The sequence below is a fragment of the Syzygium oleosum genome, unplaced genomic scaffold (assembly GCF_021117445.2).
Source record: "Syzygium oleosum isolate NSW1041296 unplaced genomic scaffold, Sole_v2.1 Sole_v2.36, whole genome shotgun sequence".
Classification (NCBI taxonomy): Eukaryota; Viridiplantae; Streptophyta; class Magnoliopsida; order Myrtales; family Myrtaceae; genus Syzygium; species Syzygium oleosum.
The window spans coordinates 2308974-2335333 of record NW_026607520.1 but is presented as its reverse complement, the minus strand read 5'-3'; the positions used below and the strand labels follow the sequence as shown (position 1 = coordinate 2335333).

Sequence of the window (26360 nt, the reverse complement as noted above, 5' to 3'; positions counted from 1 at the left end):
CCCAGAAGCGGCGGCTCTATCCATTCAGTCACGCTCAATTGCTTGAGCCTGCTCATCGATCTCATTATAATCCCTTAATTTCAGAGAAATCATCTTGCTGCGAAGGTCCGGCTTCAAACCATCTCGAAACCTCCGAGCTCTATCCAATGGGTCCTCCACCATCCTTGGGGCAAACTTAGCTAACCGAGTGAACTCAGCCTCATACTGATCCACTGTTCTCTGCCCCTGACGAAGCGTCATGAACTCTGCCAACTTCTCTTCCCGGGGCCAACTTCTCTTCCCGGGTACTCTCAGAAAAATATTTACGATTAAAGGTTTCCACAAATATCGCCCAAGTCTGGGCAGTACCAGCCGGAAACACCCTTCTTCTGATGGCTTTCCACTAATCACTTGCGTTTCCTTGCAATTGATACACTGCTAACGTTACTTTCTCCTCGTCTGTACACTCCAATACCTCGAAAGCTTTTTCTAACTCCTCTACCCAAAGCGATGCAGCCTCCGGATCACCTCTACCATCAAACTTATGGGGCTTTAACTTCAAAAACTGCTCCACTAGTTGATGCATTTGCCAATTCACATTTACTTGCCCCTAATTTCCATTGTTGCCATTGATGGCAACGGCTGCGGTGGCCTTTACCGCTTAGGCAATAGTGGTATCTCGCTCTTGAGTCTGCCTACCCATCAAAGTCCCAATTTTCTCGAGTACTCTTAAAATTCCATCCACTCTGGGCTCTACTGCAGCTTTAGCATCAACTCCGAGGTTCTGTACAGCTCTAGCTTGAGCACCAGCTCGACCTCTTACTCCTCTTGATGCACCCCTTTTTGCACCTCTTCATGTTCCTCTTCCTACACCTCTTCCTTCGCTGCTCATTGTCCCAATTTCTACCACTCTCCTATCTACTATAATTCCATACAGGAATTAGAGACTTAGGCCAACTAAACCAGTCTAGTCCTAGGCAGTGAATTGCAACATTAATTCACCTAGCAGACAATCCACAATCACAACACAAAATCACAATCAACAAGTTTCGTGTACATACCTCAGGTCCAGACGCACCTGCACTGCAATCGTTAGAGCACTCAATTCCCTCAACAATCACAACAAACTATTTGGAATACGCGTAGCACTAGACACACCAATGGCTCACTAAGGTCTCCCTAGCCAACTACAGCTACCTAGGGATCTCCACTCCTTATCACTCCAGGGTTCGACCGACTTAGATCGAGCTATCCTTGCTCTGATACTAATTCGGACGGGGATGTCAAGCCCTGAATCCCCATCGAGCTCGCGACATCCCTCTTGCTTGGTCGGATTAGTGCGACGTCTCAAGAAAAGTCGCCGACCCAAACGATCACGTCAGAGTTAATCGCGGCGGAAACAATAATATAAACCCGGACAATAAAATTGTGGAGTACCAGGGAGAAATAAATTGCCAAACCACCAAACAAAATACTATACCTTGATATATATACAATATTCATTTACAATTCAAACTTATACCACAACTCCCATTTACAATCCACCAAGCAAAATATGCACACCGACCTACTAAATTGCAAATCACCGACATCACAAAAAGATCAGTAGCCTGGGTAAGCACTTCCGACCCGCGTGAAACGCATCAGGTCCGACCCGCGTAAACACATGAGGTCCATCAATATCCAACACTTCCTTGCCCGCGTAAACGCATCAGGCCTAGTGTCTCTAGCCCGCGTAAACGCATCAGGCGCAACTCCGATCTCCATATACGGACCACACCCGCGTAAACGCATCAGGTTGGCCGTCTTCCGGCAATCCGGGCATCGTCCCGCGTAAACGCATCAGGATGGGTTCAATACCCCGCGTAAACGCATCAGGACTTTATGTGATCACACATACACATCCACCAGTTATTATCTGAACCCCGCGTAAACGCATCAGGGCGATTTAGGTGATCACATGCTCATGCCATTCGTGCACGTTCACATAATGCACATGTTATGCCAATGCTCAATATGTACACTCATGGCCATAACAATCACACTCGGCAATTCACAAACAAATCACATATTAGCCGTACAAGGCCCAACTAAATCCTCAATGGACAGCCACTAATCAGTCCGAGAGAGGAAAAACCGAGAATATACAAAATCGGGTCCAAACTGGGCAGTTGCACAGTGACAGAAATCCGTTTGAAATAAATAGTAAATCAATTCTAAAAATTCTGAAATTCGGATATGTTGTATAAAACATCTTGATAAACATTTTCCGTGAGAACTCGAAACCCAGTTCTAACCGTAAACACCTCGTTTTGACACTCAAATCCGGACAGAATCCGGTTCGCTCGGACAGCCCCTCAGACTATCAAAATACAACTCATTCAGTACCCAAATCACTTTGGAAAGCTCTGAAATTTTTATATGTCATAGAAACGTATGTTCTTAACAATATTTGTGCAGAAAGTTTGTTGAAAAGAGGTCTGGAAAAATTTATAGAAAATCGGAAAGACCAGAAGGTCGGGTGAACAGTAAATCGGGCAGACTCAATTCGGTCCAAAAGTGGACTTACGAATGGCACTAAATGATCTCCAAAAATTTCAGATTTAATATATATCAAACTTCAAGATGCTATGAACAACTTTTAGGAAGAACACTTCCTCAAATTCGGCCCACACAAGTCACACCAAAAATAGCAAAATCCAGCGACGCAGCAGCAACCTTACCGGAAATCAACCAACATGCACCACCAAGCAAACCAAGCACAACCAGCCACTAAACCAATTATCCACAGCCCTTAAACCATCCCTAAATCATCATATTAGGCCATTAAAATCACCACAACATCAGCCCTAATCAGCCCACACTAATTAACCCTTAAAATACCCTAATAACCCCTAAAACTTGTCTAAAGTGCACATAAGCCTAAATAAGGGTTAGGGTTTCCACTCACTAGGTTTAAGGCTTCAAATGTGGGCCGGACAAGGAGAGAAATGGGCTGAACAGCAGCGGCGAGCGGCGGCGAGCGGCGGCTCCCTCGGCGGCGCTCGGCGGCGGCGGTGCTCCGGCTAAGCTGGGCGGCGAAGGGGGATGATGGTGGCAGTGATGAGCAGCTGGTATGGTCGGCTGGAATGGGAAGCAGCAAAAGCCAACCTGGTACACACGCATGTACCAATTCTCATTCCACTATTCCTTCCATTCTCATTTCCTCTTTCTCATTCCTCGCTGGTGACCCGCGTTGAAGTACACGCCTTAGGTACACTGCGACCATTGATCACCACACTTTCGGCCCGCGTACCCGTACACGCCTCAGGCCTCTCGATCGCGCCCCGAGCATCACACACCTCGGTCCAATCCCACATTCCCACTCGATCGCGCCCCAAGCATCACACGCCTCGGTCCGATCCTACATTCACACTTTCCTCAGCCCTCGCCAAATGCGACAGCCCTACATGATCGAAACCCGAGCTTATAATGCCTCGGTCCGATCCCGGTCTCACCCGAGCTGATCGTGCCCCGGACCGATTCTCAACCATGCTTTTTCAAGCCTCAGCCTGTGCCAAATGCAACAGACCTACGTGATCGCTGCCTGAGCTTATGATACTCGGCCCGATCCCAATACTCGCAATTCCACACCTTCACATAAATTCCACAATCACATGCCACACCACATTTCTTTCTTACTCATGCGCATGCTCGACACACATATACCACACCCAACTGGCCCATCACACGTGGCCCGTGCACGCATCAATTAACACGTAAAACATGCTTACTCAGCATTCGACATGGCTAATTTCAACAATTAATTCAATCTGGCCCACACGTGCACCAAGCAGACATATGTCCACTATATAAACACACAAATAAGCCCTCAATTAAATCAACCCCATCCAGAATAATTCAAACATGCCTAAAACACATAAATTGCCAATTTCCTCCAACCAAATGGCGTCGGATCAATTCCGATCCTTCATGACACTTTCTCGCCACTAAATGCCGGTTCTAAAAACCCAACTTGTGTCCCAAACAAATCATCACAGCCCATGAACAGTAAATCACAGCTTGTGAACAGTAATTCGCAGCTTATAAACACACATATAACCATCACAATCGCGAGTAATTTCAGTCACAAAGACCCTCACAATTCAGCCACGATATCACATAACAATCCGACACATATACACCACAAATCAAGCCATAAACACATTATTCCGAACCACAAATTCCAGCATGTATACTTCTCGTAGGTAGCCCTTATTTACTCTCTAAATAACCCCCAAACCATCATAATTCCAGCCATAATTTCACCCAAGATGAACTCGATAAATTCGTCCATGAAACAAACCCCAAAATTTGCCGAACACTAGTCCATTAATACCGAAATCATTATTTTTCTTCCACCAAACGACGCCAAATCGATTTCGGTCCTTCACGGGACTTTTTCACCATAATTTCTTGGTTCTAAAAATCCAACTTGCGTCCCGATCGGCCCATCACGGCCCCATGAACAGTAGATCACAGCCACTGTTATTTTCTAATTTCCAATAATTAATGCCCGAATTAAATCCCAAGGCCCGCCATAAAATTTCCACTACCAATTCATATAATTCCGCACCTAACTTTATACAGATTTCGCCCAAAATTGCCCGTCGATACCTGAAGTCCTAAATTGGGTTTAGAACGCGACTTACCCGCGTTCTAGACTATCGCGGCTAGAACGGAAAGCGGTGGCACTTAAACGGACACGGCGGGGACGGCGGCGAAGCTCGGCAATGGCGATCGGCTTGCGGCGGCGGCCCGGTTCTTGATTTGGGCTCACGGCCACTTGGGGGAAAGAGAGAAACGGTGGCTGGTGGTGGTGGTTTGGGGCTGGTACGGCGGCTAGAGGGCGGTCCGGCTTGCGCGGCGGCGTGGGGCTTGCTTGGCCGTGGGTCTTGCCTCACGTGAGAGAGAGAAAGGGAGAGAAAGAGAGAGAGAGAGAGAGAGAGAGTGTGTGTGTGTGTGTCTACGGTTGGGGGGATGCTCACGGCAGAAAGGGGAAGAGAAATGGAGGAGAGAGAAGGAATGGGTCAAAGATAATATGTCCAATTTGACCACTTTTTGGCAATTTACCAAAATGCCCCTTTCTCACATTTTTTATCCGACGGTCCCAATTCGATCTTATCTTGATCTGACTGCCGAGATCGATTCTTGCACAAAAATATCCAAGGGCATACTTGTAATTTCCAAAATATCCAAGGGTAAAATTGTCCAATCAAAATTTGAGGGAAAAAATTACCAAAATGCCCTTTACCCTTAAAGCTTGTCCTTTAATAAATCCTAGGGACATTTTGGTCACTTTCTCCGTTTCTTATCCAAATCGCATTTTTCCGAAGGATTTGAGCGCACCAAAAATTGACACGTGTCACGTGCAACGTCGTCCTAGTGTTCCGTCGTGACTTCCTAATTTTCCGGTGTCTAATTTGGGCAAAAATTCAATAATTAAATTCTATTAAACGCAACTCGAGTGTTTCTCGAGCTAACGGGCGGCTTGCTGGGGAAATTCGCGAAATCGACTCATGACTGATACTAAATCGAGTCACGTGCAAGTCCGTTCGGTGCGTGACGACTTCGGTTATCATTAAAATCGCGAAGATCAATCACTTGATCCGAGGGGTACGATCGTTCGGTATAATTTCAGAATCATTCGTCAAGTCGTTTCGTGGTCCAACGGAATCACTCACGATCAACTACTAGGATAGTGGCGAACTGACCCCTAACTATCCTTGGATCGGCCAACAGTGGCTCAAAATATCACTTCCGCGATTTAATGGTCGAAATCCATTCACGATCGAATTTCCTTTAGTCGCGCGAATTTAATTTCCCCTATTAGCCTTTCCCTAATGGTTAGCATTCCCAGGAATGATCAGTTCCAAGCGAGAACTGACTACAAGTACATTCATAAAATCCAGTATTTCATAAATCCCAAATGGACTAATTTTTTTTTTGGGATGTCACAACATGGGCTAATTGAAAATATAAGAATTGGCTTAAATGCTCGAGTGCTCGTGTGACCACTAAATAAAAGAAGAAGACCATCGTGTTAGCGGCGATGCCTCGGTAAACTAGCGCCGGGATGCCTTAATTGAGCTAGGATGCTTGGGTTGAGCCCGGATGCCTCGGTAAACTAGTGCCGGGATGCCCTAGTTGAGCTAGGATGCCTTGGTTGAGCCTGGATGCCTTGGGTGAGCTATCCCCGGGATGCCTCGGTTGAGCCGGGATGCCTTGGATGAAGCTAGATGCCTCGGTTGAGCCGGGATGCCTTGGTTGAGCCAGGATGACGGTAATGAATTCTTTATGTATGTTGATATGTGTATTGATAAGTCGAGTTTATGTGACCGGATAAAGGTAAGCTTTCATGTGAACATAGCAAGGGCAAAGTCAAAGTCTTTGCTATTGATGTGCCATCGACATAAGGCGAGGAAACTATTTATATGCGTTAGTACAATGGCGAGGCATCATCCTGCACAAGTATTAGTGAATTTACGCATTGAGTCTCCCCAACTCATTTCCCGTTGTTTTCCCTTTTTCAGGTTCATACGGTGGAGATTGGCATAGAAGAGCTAGGAGTAACCCTAGCCTTTGCTTGTGATATAGTTTGTACGTGGAACGAAACGTAGAAAAGGGCTTGTAAAAATATGTTTAAGAAAAATGGTAAAAGTATGTTATGCATGTTTTCCCTGATTTCCAACTATTATATAAGGTTTGCTCTTGATGCTTGTCGAAATCCCACTGTTTGTTCTGATTGTGATTGTCCCGAGTTACGCTTCCACTTGTGATTAAAGAAAGACAATAATGAATGGAACGTCACAAAGTGAGCCTTGGGTTACGGTCTTGGCCGAGACGTGACCGAGGTGTGGTAAGGGCGGTACAAAATAAGTTTGGGGACTTGGTTATACTAGTTGAATCATTAGTACCCTTTCGGTACCATTCATCCTATTCATTTCAGAAAATATTTATTAGACAATTTGGATTGATTTTAGGAACTATCTTCTAACATGTGAGGTGATCAAACGAGTGCATAATCATTAAATTAATGATCAATAGTCAAGATAGATATGTGACCTAGGGTTTTAACTCTAACTGAGGCGACGACGTTCAACACATGACAATTTATGCAACTACATACTAATTAGAGATAACATGCATAATGATAATACATTAGTAGTAAAAATAACATGTAAAATCCTACTGTATAGCCCTATAGGCTTATCCGATTAGGACTTAATTATTAATCAAATAATACACATAATTTAGAAAAAATATTCAAAAATACTAATTTCTAAACTATTTCCTAATTTTAAAAGAAATAAATAAAAAAAGAAATTTTTATATATTTTTAATCAAAGATAATAAATATTAATATAATATTAAACCAAGTCAGGTTGGCGAATTCGGATTGGTACAAAATCGACCCGGGTCAACGGACCCGACCCATGTGCGTTGATCCAAGTCGGGTCTCCGGATTCGAACCAGGTTGAGGGGGGTCAGCCCGAGTTGTTGACCTGGGTTCTGAATCAGATTGGGCCCGGTTAGGGCCGGTCCGGTGGAAAATGACAAAGCAGGACCGGTTTAACTCGAACCGATCCTGTTTGCCCTACAAACCAGTCCAACCGGGTTTGGAGGCCAGTTTAAGCCTGTTCTCGCGCGTTCAGGCATGTGAGAATGGTGGTCGGGCAAGATATGACGATTTGCCGGCCATCTCGCTTGACCATAGGCCTCGGCCTCCTCAGGTGGCCGATCTAAGGAGGCCCCTACCTAGCCGGCCGCCGGCTGAGCCCCGACCAAGGCTCTTTGAGCCCAAACGACGGTCGGGGCTTGGTCAACCAACCTAGGCAAAAGGTTGGCCTCGTTTAGCCTCCGGTGACCACCACAAGGCCAACCTAGGCCAACTACTCCACTGGCAGACCCCAACAACGCTGGCTGAGGGTCAAAATAAAATGAATTCAATCATGCATTTCATCGAACACCTGACGTACATAGCCTAAATAGAGGAACTCCGACCTATCTCAAGGCCCTAGCCTGCTCCGGCGGCCACGACTCACCTCCGACAGCGAGTCTGGATCGGGGGAAGGATCGGTATGGGTCAAGATTCATGCAAAATGACCGGCACGAGTCCTAGCCAACTTGCACAGAAAAGCAAGGGAAAACAATGTCCAACAGGGGCCGAGAAGGACTTACCGGTGGGGGCTACTTCTGGGGGGCTTGCCGGTCGATCTACGAGTGATAGCAAGGTTGGCTAGCTTCCCTTCTCGATCTAGGCTTACAAAAGATCCAACCTTTCTCTCTCAATCCCTCCCTTTTTCTTCTTCTTTGTTCTTGCTCTATTTTCTCTCTCTGTGCTCTATTTTTCTCTTTTTGGCCGACCCCTTCTCTCCTCTTCTCTAGTCTTTTATGGTCGACAACCACTTGCTTCCGCTCCATTTACTCGCCCTGCCGTGGTCTACACTAACCTACTCCGCGTCCTTGACTTTGGTGGCCATTCTAGGCCGATGCAGGGGGTAAGTTTTGCTCCTTTGCCTCTTGGTGTCCATGGCAATGGGGAGGGGAAGAGGAGAGAGGGAGAGGGGCCAGGCTGAGTGGGGAGGGAGATGGTTGGGCCATGGGAAGGAGGAAAGGAGAGAGTCGTGGCTGTCGGTTGTGCGAGGGAGAGAGTGAGAGAGAGAATTGGGCTGCGCGCGGGCGAAGGGATAAGGACGAGGGCGGTCAGCTCGGGTCAGCCCTGGCCTAGCCCGATCTAATTATATATATAATTAATTTTTAATTTTTTTAAGAAAATATTTTCTAATAGATAGTAATGCAAATGTGCCTAATGTCTATATGCAATGTAATTAAAAAAAATTTGGTTTTAGGAATTAAGGATATTAACCCTAAAATTTGTGTAATTTAATTTGGCAATTAAAAATAGGTGTCAATAATGACTTTTCAGGATCTTTGTTGTGGACCCCGTTAAGCACAATAGAACTGAGGTATTTATTCCTTTCATTACCCATTTAAGTTGTTCCCTGTAAGCGTCAGATCTTTTTCAATTTTTCTAGGCCAAAATCGGATGAATTCTTCCTCTTCTGCACTACATTATAAATTTGTGCCACGACTTTGCTTATTGCCACATATTTTCACATTTCATTGCCAATCTTTTTGTTTAGTATGAATTAGCTCGGTCATTTACACTTTCTGATTTAACATGAACATGGTGTTTCTTTAAATTATGCATACTAATCTTACTTTAGCATTTTTCAAGTTATTTAAGAAATCAATCTAAGTTGAACCTCGTTTAGAACTAGAGGCTAGTTTCTCAGTATCGTGCGTCTATGATTTGTAAAAAGCTTTTAATTTCGTTAGTTAGATGTAGTTTAGAAGCCTCGACCTTACTTAGACTTCTGGCAGGGGAAGGGAATGACAGTCGTTCCGCACGATTCAGCGCAATTGCCAGGCGAGGTTTGACTAGTGATGCTTGTATACGGAAGGAACCTAGAGGATTCGAAACACCAATTTTGCCATTACTTACAACCTATGAGCTCTGTCCTATCTGACCATAAGAAAGGAAGAAAGTTCAGGGCATGGGTGTGATTTTCTTCAGTCCTGCTAGAGCATTGAAACATAAATCTTGATAAGTAGAGGCCTCTTTAATTTAAGCAGCCAAGTGCGACCCTAATATTGAGAAAGTCCTCCGTTGAGACAAAAACAAACATAATTGCTTGGACAGCGAGATCTCCAATGCTTCTGGGATTTTGCCTATTCAAAATTGATGGAAATGGGTTGCAACTTCACCGGAGTACATCTGCATGGAGGTGATAACTTTGGTTTATGGTTTCATCTCTCTTCCCGGACCACTCTCATGGAAACTTTGATCATGCACCTGCCCATTATTTGAAGTGAACATTTTGTGCGATTAGAATTGTAACAAGTTATTTTCATTGACTCTACTTTTTTTCTGAGTGAATTAAGATAATCATGATGCATTTTCTCAATTTCTAGTCCTTTTTATTATGTTTTCATGATTTTGCCCTCTCAAAATCTCCATTTTTCAGTATCTTCAAAACTTGTAACTTACAACTTTAGCCATATCAATTCTAATGCCATGAACGAAAATTGAAATTTGAAGAGCAGTCGGTATAAAAAGCAATGTTCGCATATAGAAAGATTGAGTCATCAAGCACTTGACTGTTCACTCTGTGAATATATTTTGCTTTCGAAAACATTAGGTAGAGGAGCCAGACATAAATGAAGTTTCACTTGAAACAATATATCTGATTTGATCAAGATCTAGATGGAAGCATATTTCTTTTGCATACTTGTCAATAAAAAATAGACCAATTATCAGGAGGCCAGGGCAGCAATGGCCACTAGTTAGCGATGGCCATTGCTCGCCACCCCAGGTTCGTCCCTACGTGCACATGTCCATTGTAAGTCGCGAACAAGGAAGTCTATCATAAACAAATGAACCTCGTGCTTATGAGATGCTCCAACTAGCTTCGTTGACCAAGGCAAATCAAAAGTAGGATAGTGACTTAAGTATGAAATTGTTCATACCTGTTACTTGGTAATATATGAATCAAACATGCGTTGTCCAACCCATACATATAAACCAAAACCTGGAGAAAGTATTCCGTGGATCTCAGTTCATGGACCCAATATGCAATCATAGTTGTTGATCAAGTGTGACTCACAGATGGGGCCACATGGTTAGCAACTATGATGGATCGGGTCCATGTAGACCCGAATTTGAGCAAAAATTCGCCCAAAACCTGTGGAAAACAGGTTAACTTATCCCCTTCTATATTGAAACCGATTTGTACCTAAACAAACTTGGGAAGACTAGCATGGTGAGAACTAATGGATGAGTTGTTGATAGTGGCCCCTGTGATCTTCAAGACCTTTATCAATAGAGAACTTATATTTAGAACATGGCATAGACTTGGTCTCTCGAAGTGATAGAATAGAGAGACTATCATTCCTTAGCTATTAATTCTGACTTTCCTTAGCCCACAAGCTTCTTGGTGGTGGTGACCCACCAGTAAGCTTGGCTGGGTTGATGGTCTCGTGCTCGCCTATTGTCCTCAAGATCACAAGTTCTTGCTATGTCATGATCGAACCTCTGACAAACTTGTGCTCATGGGCATTGCTACATTATGTGGAGAGAATTATAGATTGTTGACACGCCGGGGATGCCATTTTGATAAGCCCGTCTCGTGAATCTCATGTGGCACTGAATAGCCATAGCTCCTACCTAATATTTAACAGTGGATGAACAAACATCAGTCGCTTGGCTAATCAGTCCTCTATGTTCTTATCATCACTATTCCGAACTTCCGAGTTGACACAAATTCTTTCAACACCTAATAGTTGAAGAGTTTGCGAATTGGAAATGGAGAAATATCTCTAGGAAGGACAAGTACATTTTGATTTAACGAAAATTAGGGATGGAGCAGCATGCCATTTGGGGCTAGTACAACGCACAGCAAAGCAATGGCATGCCCGGGCTTTTTATCGACGATTCGTATTTCCATAAGAGATTTCAATTCCTTTTCTTTGTTGTTTCTGGTTCAATGTCCAGGGAATAGAAGGCGAATGGATGTGGGCTACGAGCTACGAGCTGTGTGACAATTTATAAAACTTTCCTTTTCAAATAAGGGTTCCAAACTCATGAAAAATAAAGGATTTACAGAGAAAAAACAAATCCTTAGAGTTAAAAAAAAAGTTATAGGAAAACAGAAGCGAATATTGGTCATGATCCCTCTTTCTCACTTGTAGTTTTGGAATCCTAACAGTTCTCGAGTGTGGTACATCGTCTAACAAGTCCAATGTTTTTCTTACTCATGCTATCAACAGAAGCACTTGGAATATTTTTGGCCCCCAGAAAAAAACTAGAAGATGTACGTGAATCATGTGGCATGTTTCTTGCTTCCATAATGAAAGAGATTGCGTCCGTGCACTTGGATTGAAGAAAACTAAATATGATTTTTGCTTTAAAATAGTCTAATTAATTCGCTAATAATGCTTTGGATCATACCGTGAAAAGTATTCCGAACTCTTGGCACTTTTTTATATTTTTATTTTCAGCGACGCGGGGAGAGATAGACTAGAGAGCCTATTTCTTGAAAAAAAAAATTGGATCTAGTTTAATATTTATACCCAAGGAAATTTTTTGACCAGTAGCCAAAGAATGTTGGGTCACAAAAAGTTGCACATTGTGATCATGGGTAATCTTCACCACAAGGAAGGACATTATCTAATCAGCCATATCGTCTAGGGTTGTTTTTTCTTTTTGCTGGTGTAACTTCATATATAGGAAAAGAATTTGAAACACCGAGTTTCACATGATTTGCACGTTTCCTATGTGCATGGACCTAGACCTATGGAGATGGGGGATATGAGCTGAAACCAGTGGAAGAAGGGAAGAATTTTCGGCTAAACCAGCTCTGTCACTTCCTAGTATGTTCTGAGGATTCTTACTTGAGGATGGAAATATCAAAGCTTGATAAGTAGAGGACATCAATTTAAGCAGCCAAGTGTGACTTTTCCCATTGTTCGGGAGACAATTTTGTCATCATCTTTTACCAAGATGGATGACTTTTTAGGACCCTTGTCTTGGACCCGGTTAAGCACATTAGAAATGAGCTTACTGACTTAAATGTTCCTTATACATGTCAAATTTTTTAATTTTTCCTAGACCAAATTCGTATGAATTCTTCCTCTTCCACATTAGATTGAATATTGTTCGACGTACCCGCTAAATGCCACAAAATGCCACGATTTATTGCCAATCTTTTTGTTTAGTATTTATTAGCTTGATTGCTTACAGTTTCCAATTCAACATGAATATGGTCTTTCTTCATGCATTGTTTAAGTTATTTAAGAAATCAATTTCAGTTAAATCCCGTTTAGTGCCAGAGTTTGGTTTCTTAGCATTGTGTGCTTATATAATTTCTTAGCGAAATTATTAGATCAATATGAAGGTAAGAAAATTGACCATCATTAAAATTGGGGAAAGAATCTTTGGCCTCGACCTTTACCATGTTTCACAATGTGTGGATGGTTGCACATATCTGTGTCTCCAGAGGGGAGTGAAATGTTGAGCACTTGTAATCCAACCTTACTTAAGTATAGCCTATAGGGACCGTGTTCTTTTTGCTGGCACAGCATCTCCTATTCCAAAGGGGAAGGGAATGACATTGTTTTCGCATGAGGATCCTAGGATCAAAAGGATCCGCAGACTGGGCCCCCGGTTAGTTACAAATATGAGTGTCAGTCAAGTTTTCAGACCAACGAGAGAATGTGCATGCAGAAATTCGTATCAATCAGAATTTAATTATTCTTTTCTTTTTTTTTTTTTTTTATGAAGAGAATCAATCAGATTTTAGGTAAAAGAGACGAGACATGAGAAGTTGTTGGCCCATCATTCTCCAGCAAAATTTTGTCTGATTTATTGGAGAAAATATCTCTAGACAGCAAAGCAATTTAAAAAGTTGCTCTCAATCAGATCAAGACCAGTCAAGCAATTCTTGTACTCTTGGCATGTGCAGTGAGAGTTTCCAAAGCTGACGAATTCATTTTATCTTTTCATATATAAAAGCCGTAACTAGGAAAGTTATTGTATTACAGTAATTCTAGCTGATGTCTTTCTATAAACCATCAGGCTACCTTGTACTTTAAATACATGTAAGAAATAATAGTACAATATATCTTGTCCAATTCTTCATGATCGATGTACTAAAAATGAGATAAATTCTTTGATGTAATTTGTGGCCGCACATTTGACACGGTTCTTATTGTGACAAGTGCTACACTTCCTATTTCTTTTCCCCCAGTAGATATTTCTATGCAAAATGATATTTGTAATTTGTTTTACAAGCCAATGCAATTCGTGATTTTCCTAATTTTGTTGGCTGGGATTGTCCCTTCTGAGATTTCAGAAATTTTATGAGTCACCAAAGTATCTTATATTATATAGCTCATGTTCAATTAACGAGATACACAAGTTCTCATGCTCGCTTATTGTCCACGAGATCACAAGTTCTCCCTTCTTGTCAGGAAATGTAGACCTATTAGAGGAATGAACAGAACGCACGGTTACTTGTACGCCTTCTTCTTCCGTTGTCGTCGACCCTACCATATCCAAGGATGCGTCCGAGAGCAGAATTGTCAAAGCTTTAGATCCTTCCTGGAGTAGAATATTTTCCACTGAAGTGGTCGCCTATTTTAGCAGCCAAAATGACAAGGATGCATCAATCAGGTTGGCTTTGATGGCAATCGCGACGTATTGTTTTTCAGTCTCAGTTGAAGATATGAGAAATAAATTAATTGAAAAAGGAAAGCACAAGATATTAACCTGATGAGATTTGAACATTTTTTCTTTTGTTCCTCATCGAAGTGTCTCCTTTCAGAAGGCTCTCAAGTGATTTTCCGCTTGGAGGACTTTGAAGACTCGTTTTTTCTATTGGACCCACTGTTGACACCTAAATTTTGGTGACATGTTTAGTAGTCATACACTGCATAAAAAAAGTTAAGGGTCAATCGTGTTTGGAAAGCTAGAGCTCCCTTCATCCTGTAAAGTCCAGATTTGCAGTAAAAACAATGTGTTTGGTAGCAGGATTATGCCGCAAGCTGGCGAAATCTACTGAACCAACCCATTCATGTCAGTTGCAGGGATCTTGCGCCTCTCCTTTGGCTGTGCTAGTGTGTGACATTCTGAAATTTGCCCATTTCACTACAAAAAAACAAGAGTTTTCCAATGAATTTTCCAATGAAAAATTTGGCAAAATTCGTTGGAAAACGAATTTCCAACGAAATTACCAACGAAATTACCAACGAAAAAAAATTCGTTGGTAATTCGTCGTCGCAAATTTTTGCAACAAAAAATTTAAATTTTCGTTGGTAATTTGCAACGAAATTTTGTCGTTGGAAAATTCGTTGGAAAATTCGTGGCAAAATTAGTTGAAAAATTAGTTGGAAAATTCGTTGGAAAGTTCGTTGGAAGTTCGTTGGAAAATTCGTTGGTAATTATTCGTTGCAAAAATCGTGTCAAAATTCGTTGGTAATTATTCGTGGTAAAACGAATTTCCGACGAAAAAAAATTCGTCGGTAATTCGGCGTTGGAAATTTTTGCGACAAAAAATTTTAATTTTTCGTTGGTAATTTCCGACGCAAAAAAATTCGTTGCAAAATTCGTAGATAAATTCGTGGCTAAATTTGTTGGAAAATTCGTTGCTAATTCTTCGTTGGAAACGTCGTGGCAATATTCGTTGGTAATTTCCAACGAAATTAGCGACGAAAATTTTTTTTGAATTTTCGTTGGTAATTTGCGACGAAAATTAATTTGTCGCTAAATTCGTGGCATAGTTCGTTGCAAAATTCGTCGCTAATAATTCGTTGGAAAAATTCGGTGCTAATTATTCATTGCAAAAATCGTTGGAAATCCGCGAATTTTTCCAACAAAAAATTGCAATTTTCGTTGGTAATTTCCAACGAAAATAAAATTCGTTGGAAATCGCAAAATTTTCCGACAAAAATTACAATTTTCGTTAGTAATTTCCGACGAAAACTAAATTCGTCGGAAAATTCGTTGCAAAATTTGGCGGTAATTATTCGTTGGAAAATTTGTCGCAAACTATTCGTTGGAAAATTCGTGGGAAATTTCCCACGAATTTTCCAACGAAATTCAAATTTTCAGATTTTTTCAATTTCCCACGAATTTTCCTACGAAATTGAAAAACCCGGTATTTTGCCACGAACAAAAAAATTCGTTGGAAATTTTTTTTCGCAAAATTTTGCGACGAAAATTAATTCGTGACTACTTATTCGTTGCAAAATTCGTGACTAAATTAGTTGCAAAATTCATTGGAAAATTTGTCGCAAAATATTTGTTGCAAATATCGTGGGAAATCTCGAATTTTGCAGCAAAAAAATTTCAAATTTTGTTGGTAAATTGCGACGAAAAAAAAATTGGTGGCTAAATTCGTGAGAAAATTCGTTGCAAAATTTGTCGCTAAAAATTCGCGAATTTTGCAACGAATTTAAACATAATCTAATATTTTATTTTTCGAATTTTAAACCCAATTAAAAGAAAAATTAATTTCTAAAATTTATATTTAACATTGAGCACTTAATAACGTCAAAATATTATAATAATATGAAAATGAAATACATTCATCAACGTTTTCCACAAGAATGACATAAATATTTTTCTTTATAGTACACATAATGAGAATAAATAATCTTGCACAATAAATAATGACGACAAAAATGAATAAAAAAAAACTATCCTACTTTTAGCGACAATCCCCATCATATAAATACTAAACAAAACTACTAAAGATACGGTCCATGTGTGATGCTCACTTCCTGCTCCAGTTTTAACAAATGCCAATTGAAATGTCGTTGCAACCTCTCATTTGCATAACTTATGCAGAAATTGCCGCGTCAGCCTCTCTCTGCATATGCTGTACTTCCGAGGTTCTACCTGCACCAAAGTGTTATCTTAGCCATAATTTTCTGGAATAGATAACCAAAAAATAAGAGTAGGCTTCATTAAATTTGCAAATTCACACTGCATCTTCAAATTCCAATACCAAGTTAATCACCATAAAATTTCGTCATACTCACCGAGGCATATCTTACGGATGCAACTAAAAAATGGGCAAGAAGAGAAGTTACAAATATCAAATTCAAAATCCAATAAAATCCCAAAAACTACAAAATGAATAGTCAAGAAAGTATACTATTAGATCAAAGTGCAGCATAAGTATGGCAACCAAAGGTTTTTCATCATCTGGAGCACTTCGTAGATACAAAAGCAGAACATGCATTGCATTGACCATCTCTTCATTGGCCAACTTACCCAAGAAAGATACAACATCCTTCCTCCTATTATTTCAAACAAGAATACTAAGTATCATGCCAAAACAATGTAGAATAGCTTAGGTTCAATCTGCTACTATAGGTTCTTGACATGTTTAAGTTACTTCCTCAAAACCAAAACCACACTCTCCAACATAACCAGGGGAGACCAAGGTACTAAAGATACATAGATATATTATAAAAGGACATCCAGGTATTTCATACCTTGTAATCCCAATCCCTTTACTGTGAACCCATAACTTAGAGAGTCCTGAAGAGGCTATCACCATAATATAACCATACACAAGAAAATGAGACGACAAAGTCCTCAAAGGGGAAAAGAAGCATCTACAGCCTCACCTTCCACATCACCAAGAAACATGTATGACAGTTCACACAAAGAACAAGATATAAAGCATCTTTTTTTAAAAAGCAGCTCAACTTCTCTAGTCACCCTAGGTAGTACTTAACATTGTGGCAATCTCTGCATGACACCGTGTCGTATTAGAGTTGATCTATTCAAGCCACACATGGATATTTATTATTCAATATGTTTCAATACACAAATAATTATTTAACTTTCTAGATGTGGGAACTAAGGCCATTTTCCGGGACAGTGAAAATAGTTTCATTACTGGACCTTTTTCTTTATGGATCTCTCAGCAATAAAGACTAACAAAGTGAAGAGATGATGATTGAAGGAACCAGTCATTCTTTTGACAATAAATACAGGAATTTAGATGCAAAATACTAAATAATACACTTCACATAATCAGCCCAAACAAATTGTTTCATATCTGCTCAATTTTATTTCTGCCCAAACCCAATGGCTTCAAGTTGTTGTACCTAATTCAAAATCCAAACTTGGTGAAAGATTGCAGAATGGCTTTTTTACTAGAATAAGCTAGCACCATTAAATTTATGTTGGCATCTCTTAATTGCTTGATTAACTGGCTGCCTAGCTGAGTTGGGACGTAAGGCACCCAGAATCACAATACTGACCTCAACAGATCCTTTGAGTATGCCGCATATGCAATGACAATCTTCAGCAAGTGCAAGCAAAAAGAAAGTACCTCTCATTGCGGTTAAGTCGAGCACCAAAGTAGAAGGCCACAGAGAGCAACCAACAGTCATTATGCACAGCCACCAAAGACAGCCAGTTCGTGCATTTCATTCCATCTCTAGAAAAGGAGCTTTAACATTTGGAGTCTGTAATCACAACTGAAATACCCATTAAGATATCAAAGCAAAAAATAAAGAATTTCCTTTCAGATCATGAATAAAAAGAACCAACAATAACCTAAAGCACACTTAGCCCGTTTCTTATCAACCCACCACAGCCACTTCCCCAATCAAATTGACCACAGTTTCATAGAAAAATCACCTATCAGCAGTTACCCATTTCCCACATACCTCATCCCACTTCTCCAAAATTGCAGCACAAGCTAAAGTCAAAACCTTTTTCTCTAAAAGGCACAATCTTGCATTTGCCCTTTAATTCGAAGGAAAAACAACAACGAACAAGAAACCCAAAGTACATGGAGCCTCACCTGGATCGCAGAGCGAGTAGAATTCATCCACATCTGAAACAAATTCACCCCAACACAAACAACGGCGTCAAGCCAGAAACAAAGAACTAAAAAGAAACACTGCCGGCGCGCACATTCGAACTCGGACCCGGGAAAAAAAGAGAAAAAACGCATGCATGTGAAGATCCAAAGAGGGAGGCGACGGCCCAACGATCGGTACCGTAGGTGAGGGCGCGGACGACGGCAGTGCGTCGGGCGCTGTAGCCCTTAAAGATCTCTTCTACAGTGCGAGGACTAGAGAGGAACCACGTCCGGCGAGAAGCGGCGCCGATTTTGTGGAAAGACGAGAGGAGGACGAGCCGAGGTAGCGAGCTCAAGAGGTGACGACCACGTCGGGGGCCTTGTCGCGGTGCTTCGTGGTGAGCGCCGCTGATCTCGCCCCGACCACCACGCAATCAACCAGTCCCCCGCCGGCGGCCCTCGGCTGGGAGATCCCGAGGCACTCGGCGACGAAGCACCGGATCCCGGCCTCGCCCATGGCCGCCGCTCGCCCTCGCCGTAGCCCAGATCTGGGCGACGGCAAGGTGGAGCAGCCATGGGCGAGGCCGCTCGACCTCGTCCAGATCTGCACGAGGTCGAGCGGCAGCCGACCTCGTCCAGATCTGGGGCGAGGGAGGGCTTGTGGGCGCGGAACGGGTGTATGGCGACGGAGGAGGAGGGGCGACGGCGAGGTCGAGCAGCCATGGGCGGGGCCGCTCGACCTCGCCCAGATCTGCATGAGGTCGAGCGGCGGCCGACCTCATCCAAATCTGGGGCGAGTGAGGGCTTGTGGGCGCGGAACGAGCGTATGGCGACGGAGGAGGAGGCAACGGCGGCGGTGGCGGTGACGGAGGCCATCATGGTTAGCGGAGGGGAGGAGGGAGCGACGGAGAGGTGTTTGGCAGAAGAGGGGGGATATGAGGAATAGCAGAGAGAGAGAGAGAAAGAAAAATTGGGGTTAGGGTAGGGAGATTTGCCACGAAAGGGCGGGGAGCAAAATTGGCGACGAAGTCTTCTGTTCGTCGCTAATTTTAGCGATGAATTAGTCGCCAAAATTATATAGGGCCTGTTTGGTTCGGCTTTGGGGGAATGCATTTGGCAAAATGCAAATACCTTTGAGTTAAAGGGGTTTTTCGAAATGCAAGTAGTGTTTGGTAACGTGTCTTTTAAAATCACATTTGAAAACAACTTTGGTCTAAATACCGTTTGGTAAAATCTTAATTTTGTAAAGGACTTTTGCTAATATTTAAAAAAAAAAAATTTGGCCTGAACCAGCCACCGCCGACGACTGTCCGGCAGGCCAAAACGGCCGCCGGCCAACCTCCAGCAGCCAGATCTGGCCGCCGGCCAGCCTCGCCTGAGGTCGGCCGACCTCCGGCGACCACCGCCTGGGGGTCGCCTGACCCCGGGACCGCCGCCCGGGTCGCCGACCTCACGCGGCGCTCGGGTCGCGCGACCCGAGATCCGGGTCGCGACCCGAGCGCCGCCTGAGCCGGCGACCCTGAGCGGTGGTTGCCGGGGTCTGGCGACCTCGACGCATCAGCACCCGGGGTCGCCCGATCTCGGGACCGCCGCCCGGGTGCCCGACTCAGCGGTGCTCGGGTCGCGCGACCCAAGTGCCGCTGAGGCCGAGCGACCCGGCGGTGGTCGCCGGGTCGGGCGACCTCGCGCGATCGCCACTGGGTCGGCCGACCTCCGCGACCACCGCCGGGGTCGCCCGACCCGGCGACCGCCGCTCGAGTCGGGCGCCCAGGCGCGCGGTCGCCGGGTCGGGCGACCCCAGGCGGTGGTCGCCGGAGGTCGGCCCGACCCCCGAGCGGCGGCCGCCGGACCTCTCAGCGGCCTCCGGTGTGGTTCCTTGGGCGCGATGAACAGTGACGGATGAATAGTGCCAATTGCATTCCGAAAATGCAATTTCCCAAGGGACCTCATGAGGTGCATTCAGCCAAAGGCCCTTAGGGAGCTTTGGAGATGCAATTGCATTTCCTCAAAGCTTGCAAAAAAAATTGCCAAACAAGTTTGCATTTGCCCAAGGGCCTTTAGAGCCCCAAAGCAGCATTTGAATGCTGAACCAAACAGGCCCATAGTGTATGAGGAATAGCAGAGAGAGAGAGACAGAGAAAAAAAATTAGGGTGATGGCGGGCAGATTTGAGAGAGGGCGGGAAGCAAAATCAGCGACGAACATTATCTTTTGTGGCTAATTAGTGACGAAAAAAAATTCGTAGCTAATTAGCCACGAATTTGGTGACGAATTTGACCTCACACATTTTAAAAAATTAAAAAAATTTGCCACGAATTATTTTTCGTGGTTAATCCCGTCGCTAAATTCGAAGCAAATTAGCCACGGAAAAAAATTCGTCGCAAATTTTTTTTATTTTTTAAATTGGTAATGTCGAATTCGTGGCTAAATCCGTTGCAAATTAGCCACGAATAATTTTTCGCCACAAATTAGCGACGAATTTTTTTTCGTGCCTAATTTCGTCGCATATTAGCGACGAATATTTTTTCGTTGCTAATTTTCGTGGCGAAATACTTGTTTTTTTGTAGTGAAACAGTGAAGGTAGTTTTATATTTGTCCTTTTCATTGATTTGTATTTGCCAAAATCCTGATTTCATATCAAATTTATAAAATAATTTTGAATTGTGTAATCTATTCAATGTCTTTTTTATTAGAAATTGGATATCTTATCCATTTCAGAGCTGTATTTAAAGATTTATAGTTGATTACCGATATTGAAACTCCTCTTTCTAATTTAGCATTTTTGTTTACATAGAAAACAAAGCAACTCCAAGGTGATTGGCCCTTTTTAATGAGATTTTTATCAAGAAGTTTTTGGATTTCATTTTGACAAAAATTCATGACTTCCTGATTCACTTAGGAAGGTATTGCCTTGGTCGGGATTTCTTTTTCAAAAAATTAAGATTCATAAGGTAAATCAACTATATGATATTTTTTAAACCAAAAAGCATTAGGAAGTGTCGAACATATAGAACTTTTTATGCAAATTTCAAGATTAGCAATTATTTTCTTAATAGTAGAATCAGAAAAATTTTGCTCAATTCTTTTATGTTCAAGGTCTTCTTTTAAATATTGAAGGTGGTTTTCTTATTTTGGATAATACAATTTATTTCAGAAATGGATTGTTCCCGAAGTGTACTTAAGTTCTTGGTTTGTGGTTTGCTTATAATATTAAAATTATTTTCCTTTTTTAAAAATTTGGTCTCGATACCATCATTAGTAATTTTAAATGGTTGTATAAGTCCTATAAAAGGAGTCCCTATAAGTCTGTAAAGTGATAATTTTAAAAGGTTGTATAAGTCCTATAAAAGGAATGAAGTTTTATAAGAAGTATTATCTTTTGTTGTTTCAGCTTCTGGAATCTTATAATTAATATGTAATTTTGCGATGAACTTTTTTGTTCGTCGCTAATTAACCACGGAAAATAATTCATCGCAAATTTTTTTTTATTTTCTAAAATATTAATGTCAAATTCGTTGCTAATTAGCCACGGAAAATAATTCGTAGCAAATTTTTTTTATTTTCTAAATTGTTAATATCAAATTTGTCGCTAAATCCGTCGCTAATTAGCCACGGATTTTTTTTCGTCACAAATTTTCTAAATTGGTAAAGTCAAATTCATCGATAAATCCGTCGCTAATTACCACGAAAAATAATTCGTCGCAAAATTTTTTTATTTTTTAAATTGGTAATATCGAATTCTTCGCAAATCCTTCGCAAATTAGCCACCAATAATATTTCGTAACAAATTAGCCACAAAAAAAAATTTGTCGCAATCTTTTTTTATTTTTTAAATTGGTAATTGTTTGCCGGCTTTTTTTTAAAATTCGTGGCAAATTTGCCACGAATTTTCTAACGAATTTCGAACATATTAGAAAAAAATGCATTTTTTTTAAATTCATTGCAAAATTCGTGGTAAATTTGCCACGAATTTTGCAAAGAAAATCCAACATAGTAGAAAAATGCCTTTTTTTGAAATTCGTTGGAAAATTCGTGGCAAATTTGCTGCGAATTTTGCAACGAATTTCGAATATATTACAAAAAATGCCTTTTTTTGAAATTCGTCGCTAATTTCCGATAAAAATTTCCAACGAACAATTTTTCGTCACAAATTTCCAACGAATTTAGTTTTTGTTGCAAAAGTCGTCGCTAATTTCTGACGAAAAATTTTTCGTCGCAAATTTTCGTCGCAAAATCCTAGTTTTTTTGTAGTGTTTGGGATTTATGAAATGAATGGTTTTATGAACGTACTTGTAGTTAGAGCTTGCCCAGAACTGATCATTCTTGAGATACTAACTGTTAGGGAAAGGCTAATTAGGGATTTAAATTCGTGCGACTAAAGAAATTCGATCGTGAACTGACTTTCGATCATAGAATTGTCGATGTGACATTTTGAGCCAATGTAGGCCGATCTTAGGATAGTTATGGGCCGATTCATCACTGTCATATGAGTGGATCACGAGTGATTCTGTTTGACCATGAGGTGAGTTGGCGAACGATCCAGAACCTATACCGAACGATCGTGCCCGACGGGACTAGCCATCGATCTTCGCAATTACATGACAACTGAGGTCGTCACGATCCGAATAAACTTGCACGTGACTTGATTTAGTATCAGTCACGGGTCGAATATGCGAATTTCCCAAAAGCCGCCCGTTAGTTTGAGACACGCTCAAGTTACGCTACTTAAAATTCAGTTATTAATTAGAGACCAATTTAGGCATTGGAAAATTAAAAAGTCACGACAGGACAATTTGAACGACGTTATTGGCTTAGTCAGCCTCCGATTTGCCCGGATCCTTCAGAAAAATCGAATTTCGGCGAGAGATGGAAAATGATCGTTTTACCCCTGAGAGTTTATTAAGGCCAAGTGTAATTGGGGAAGGGCATTTTGGTCATTTCATCCTTAGTTTAGAAATGACAATTTTTGGACAAAATTGCCCTTGGATTTTTATGAAATTCCCAAATTGCCCTTGGATATTTTTGGAAAAGATTAGATCGTGACCGTCGATCTCGGGATAAGAACGAATCTCGGCCGTTGATTGAAAGATAGAGAGGGGCAAGATGGTCATTTCACCAAAAGGGGCTCAAATTATTGGTTTTAAGACCAAAATTCTCTCTCTCTCCTCATTCTATCCCTCTCACCCTCACGTCAACTCTATCTCTCTCTCCCTCTCCCCCATCGAACGCCACCCTTTCCCCTTGCCGCGCCGCCACCCTCCGCCCATCGCCGCCGCTCCCGCCACCAAGCCGAACCCCTCGGCCCTCACGTTGCCGTCCCCCTTCCTCTCGGTTCACTCTCTCTCTCTCGTGGCTAAGAGTGACCGGCCAAAGCCGAGCCGCTGCCGCCGTCGTCGATCGTCGCCGCCGCACGGTCGCCGCCGTAGCCGCCGCGTTCCGGCCGCTTTGTCGTCCTTGGATAGGTCGATCTTGCATAGGATTTCCAAGTAAGTCGCAATCTAACCCTCGCCTAGTATATCGGGTATTATCAGACCCGTTTAGACGCGGTTTGGTGTAGTTTAGGGGTTGATTTGATTAGCGGGCCTTAGGGATGAAATTGGGAGGTTTTGGTGGAAATTTAGAGGCCAAAAATGGGCTGTGATTGGCTGGTTTGTGAGTTGTGATTTTCTGTTTGGTGCGTAAATTGGGTGTTTTGAATCGGCGATTAATTGCGTGAACTTGCCGTGTAGTGCCGGGATTGTTGTGATGTGATTTTGTGGTGAAAAATGGCTTGTTGTGTGATAGTTATGTGTACAATATATGGTTGAATTGAAATGATTGATTTGGGCGCATTTGAGTGCACGTGTTTAATGCCTGAGTGTGTGCACGTGTGAGATTTGAGGCGTGCGATATGCGTGTGATCACTAAAAGGCCCTGAGGCGTGTTTACGCGGGGTACAGATAAAATATGGCATGTGAGTATGTTCGTGTGATCACTAAATCCCTGAGGCGTGTTTACGCAGGGAATTGAACCAGCCTGAGGCGTGTTTACGTGGGTCGTGATACGACTGTGGGATTGGGCCGAGGCGTGTTAAGCTCGGGTCGCGATCACGTAGGCCTGTCGCATTTGGCGCGGGCTGAGGAAAGAAAGTGAGAAAGGGGATCGGGCCGAGGCGTGTTAAGCTCGGGTCGCGATCATGTAGGCCTGTCGCATTTGGCATGGGCTGAGGAAAGAAAGTGAGAAAGGGGATCGGGCCGAGGCGTGTTAAGCTCGGGTTGCGATCATGTAGGCCTGTCGCATTTGGCGCAGGCTGAGGAAAGAAAGTGAGAATGGGATCGAACCTGAGGCATGTTTACGCGGGTCGCAATCATGTAGGCCTGATGCGTATTTACGCGAGCTGAGGAAAGTGATTGAGCATGAGATGGTACGATGTGGCAAGTGAAAGTGAGATCGGACCTGAGGCGTGTTTACGCGGGTCGCGATGGCAAGTTTAATGAAAATGATGTGGTGGTGCGTGAACGAGTGCGAAGTGCGGAGTTCGGGATTGTTGTGTGATCGACATGTGCTTGTGGGCATGAGGATGGTCTGGAATGTATATGTGGTTTGAATGTAGTGATTGTGCAATTTAAGATTAACGTGCAGGTTGCGTGTACTGAGAGCCAGGTAAGTACGAATGTGTGGATGTTGTTTGTGTGTTGTTGATTTGGTGTCTGGACTTGTCTAGAAATACGTGGTAGCCTAGGTGGGGCTTAGGTTGTGAACTTATTGACAAGTGTCTCATGGTTATTTCAACCAAACTATTTCAAAGCACCTGCCTGAGCCATGAACCTTCCGCCACTACCGCCACAACGTCTTGGGATTCCTATACACACCGATCATGATGTTGTAGAATACCCGATAGACGAGAATATGACCTGGGTTAAGCATACTTCAGTGGTATGGGTAGATATAGGGCTACCTCTTTGGCAGGCTCACACTTACACGGCCTAGATGTTTCGCGATGGGATGGACGAGTTTGGCCCCGTCTGTGGGTTCGATGTCCCGCTCGACGGAGTAGGTGATTGGGACCCGTCGGCCATACCCCCTCCCGACAGCGAGATGACTAGCCTGGAGACTAGTCTCGCACAGTTAGGACATCAGCATGCACCTGCGGCGCCTGAACCTACTGTGACAGAACCAGATCCAGAGCCAGAAGAATCCCAAGCAAGGTATGATCCAATGGATGTGAATCTAGGTGTAATACCTAAGGAAGAACCAGGAGAAGACGTGCCCGAGGTAGAGCTTGAGGAGGCATCGGAGGATGAGCCAGTAGAGGAGCCAGAGGAGGAGACCGAAGAGGAGCCTGTTGGCGAGGAGAGGATTGAGGTTCAGATAAAGTCGGGAGATGAGGATAAGCCAATTGAGATTGAGGCCGACTCGGAGTCTTCGGATGAGCATGTGCCTGATGAGGATCCAGATGAGGATGATGAGGAGAGTGAGTCGGAGTGGACGCCATCTAGAGGGCGTAGGGGCTAGATTGGGGGTAGAGTAAACCCTTTTGACGTGTACTATTTTTGGAAGGTAGGGTTTACCCAGGTTGCTGATCTTTTTGTGTTGTGGGTGGTTTGTAGTTTAGTAGTTTGGTGTGCGTATTTTGCTTGGTGGAATGTAGATGGATATTGTATATATATCGAGGTATAGTTTTATGTTTGGTGATTTGACGATTTATTTTTCCCTGGTTCTCCAAAATTTTATTGTCAGGGATTATATGTTTGCTTCCGCTGCGATTAACTCTGATGGGATCGTTTGGGTGGGCGACGTTTCCTAGGACGTCGCACTAATTCGACCGAAGAGAGGGATGTCGCGAGCTCATTAGGGTTCGGGGCATGACATAGTATGTCTTCTTCTTAGCTAAGCTGGTGTCTTGAGGGCGGTAATGAGTGCGAAACAGCTGCATATTAACACAAGAATGGAAAAGGAGTTAGAAAAGGAGCGT

At 42.8% G+C, this 26360-nt stretch overlaps 1 protein-coding gene and 1 long non-coding RNA gene across 2 annotated transcripts; one reads left to right on the top strand and one right to left on the bottom strand.

Moving 5' to 3' along the window:
• Window positions 1–16146: 16146 nt before the first annotated feature.
• LOC130135649 (uncharacterized) lies at window positions 16147–18808 on the bottom strand. Its single transcript, XR_008814927.1, has 2 exons — window positions 18607–18808; window positions 16147–18440 (listed from the first exon to the last, which is right to left on the bottom strand). It is a non-coding gene; the product is annotated as an uncharacterized LOC130135649 (long non-coding RNA).
• A 6582-nt stretch (window positions 18809–25390) lies between these two features.
• On the top strand, window positions 25391–25900 carry LOC115680389 (uncharacterized). Its single transcript, XM_030604189.1, has one exon. The coding sequence runs from the start codon at window positions 25391–25393 to the stop codon at window positions 25898–25900; it is 510 nt and encodes a 169-aa protein (XP_030460049.1).
• Window positions 25901–26360: the final 460 nt, after the last annotated feature.

What these genes read in the sequence shown, in the direction of transcription:
- LOC115680389 (XM_030604189.1), top strand. Translation starts at nt 25,391, where the DNA reads ATGGACGAGTTTGGCCCCGTCTGTGGGTTCGATGTCCCGCTCGACGGA.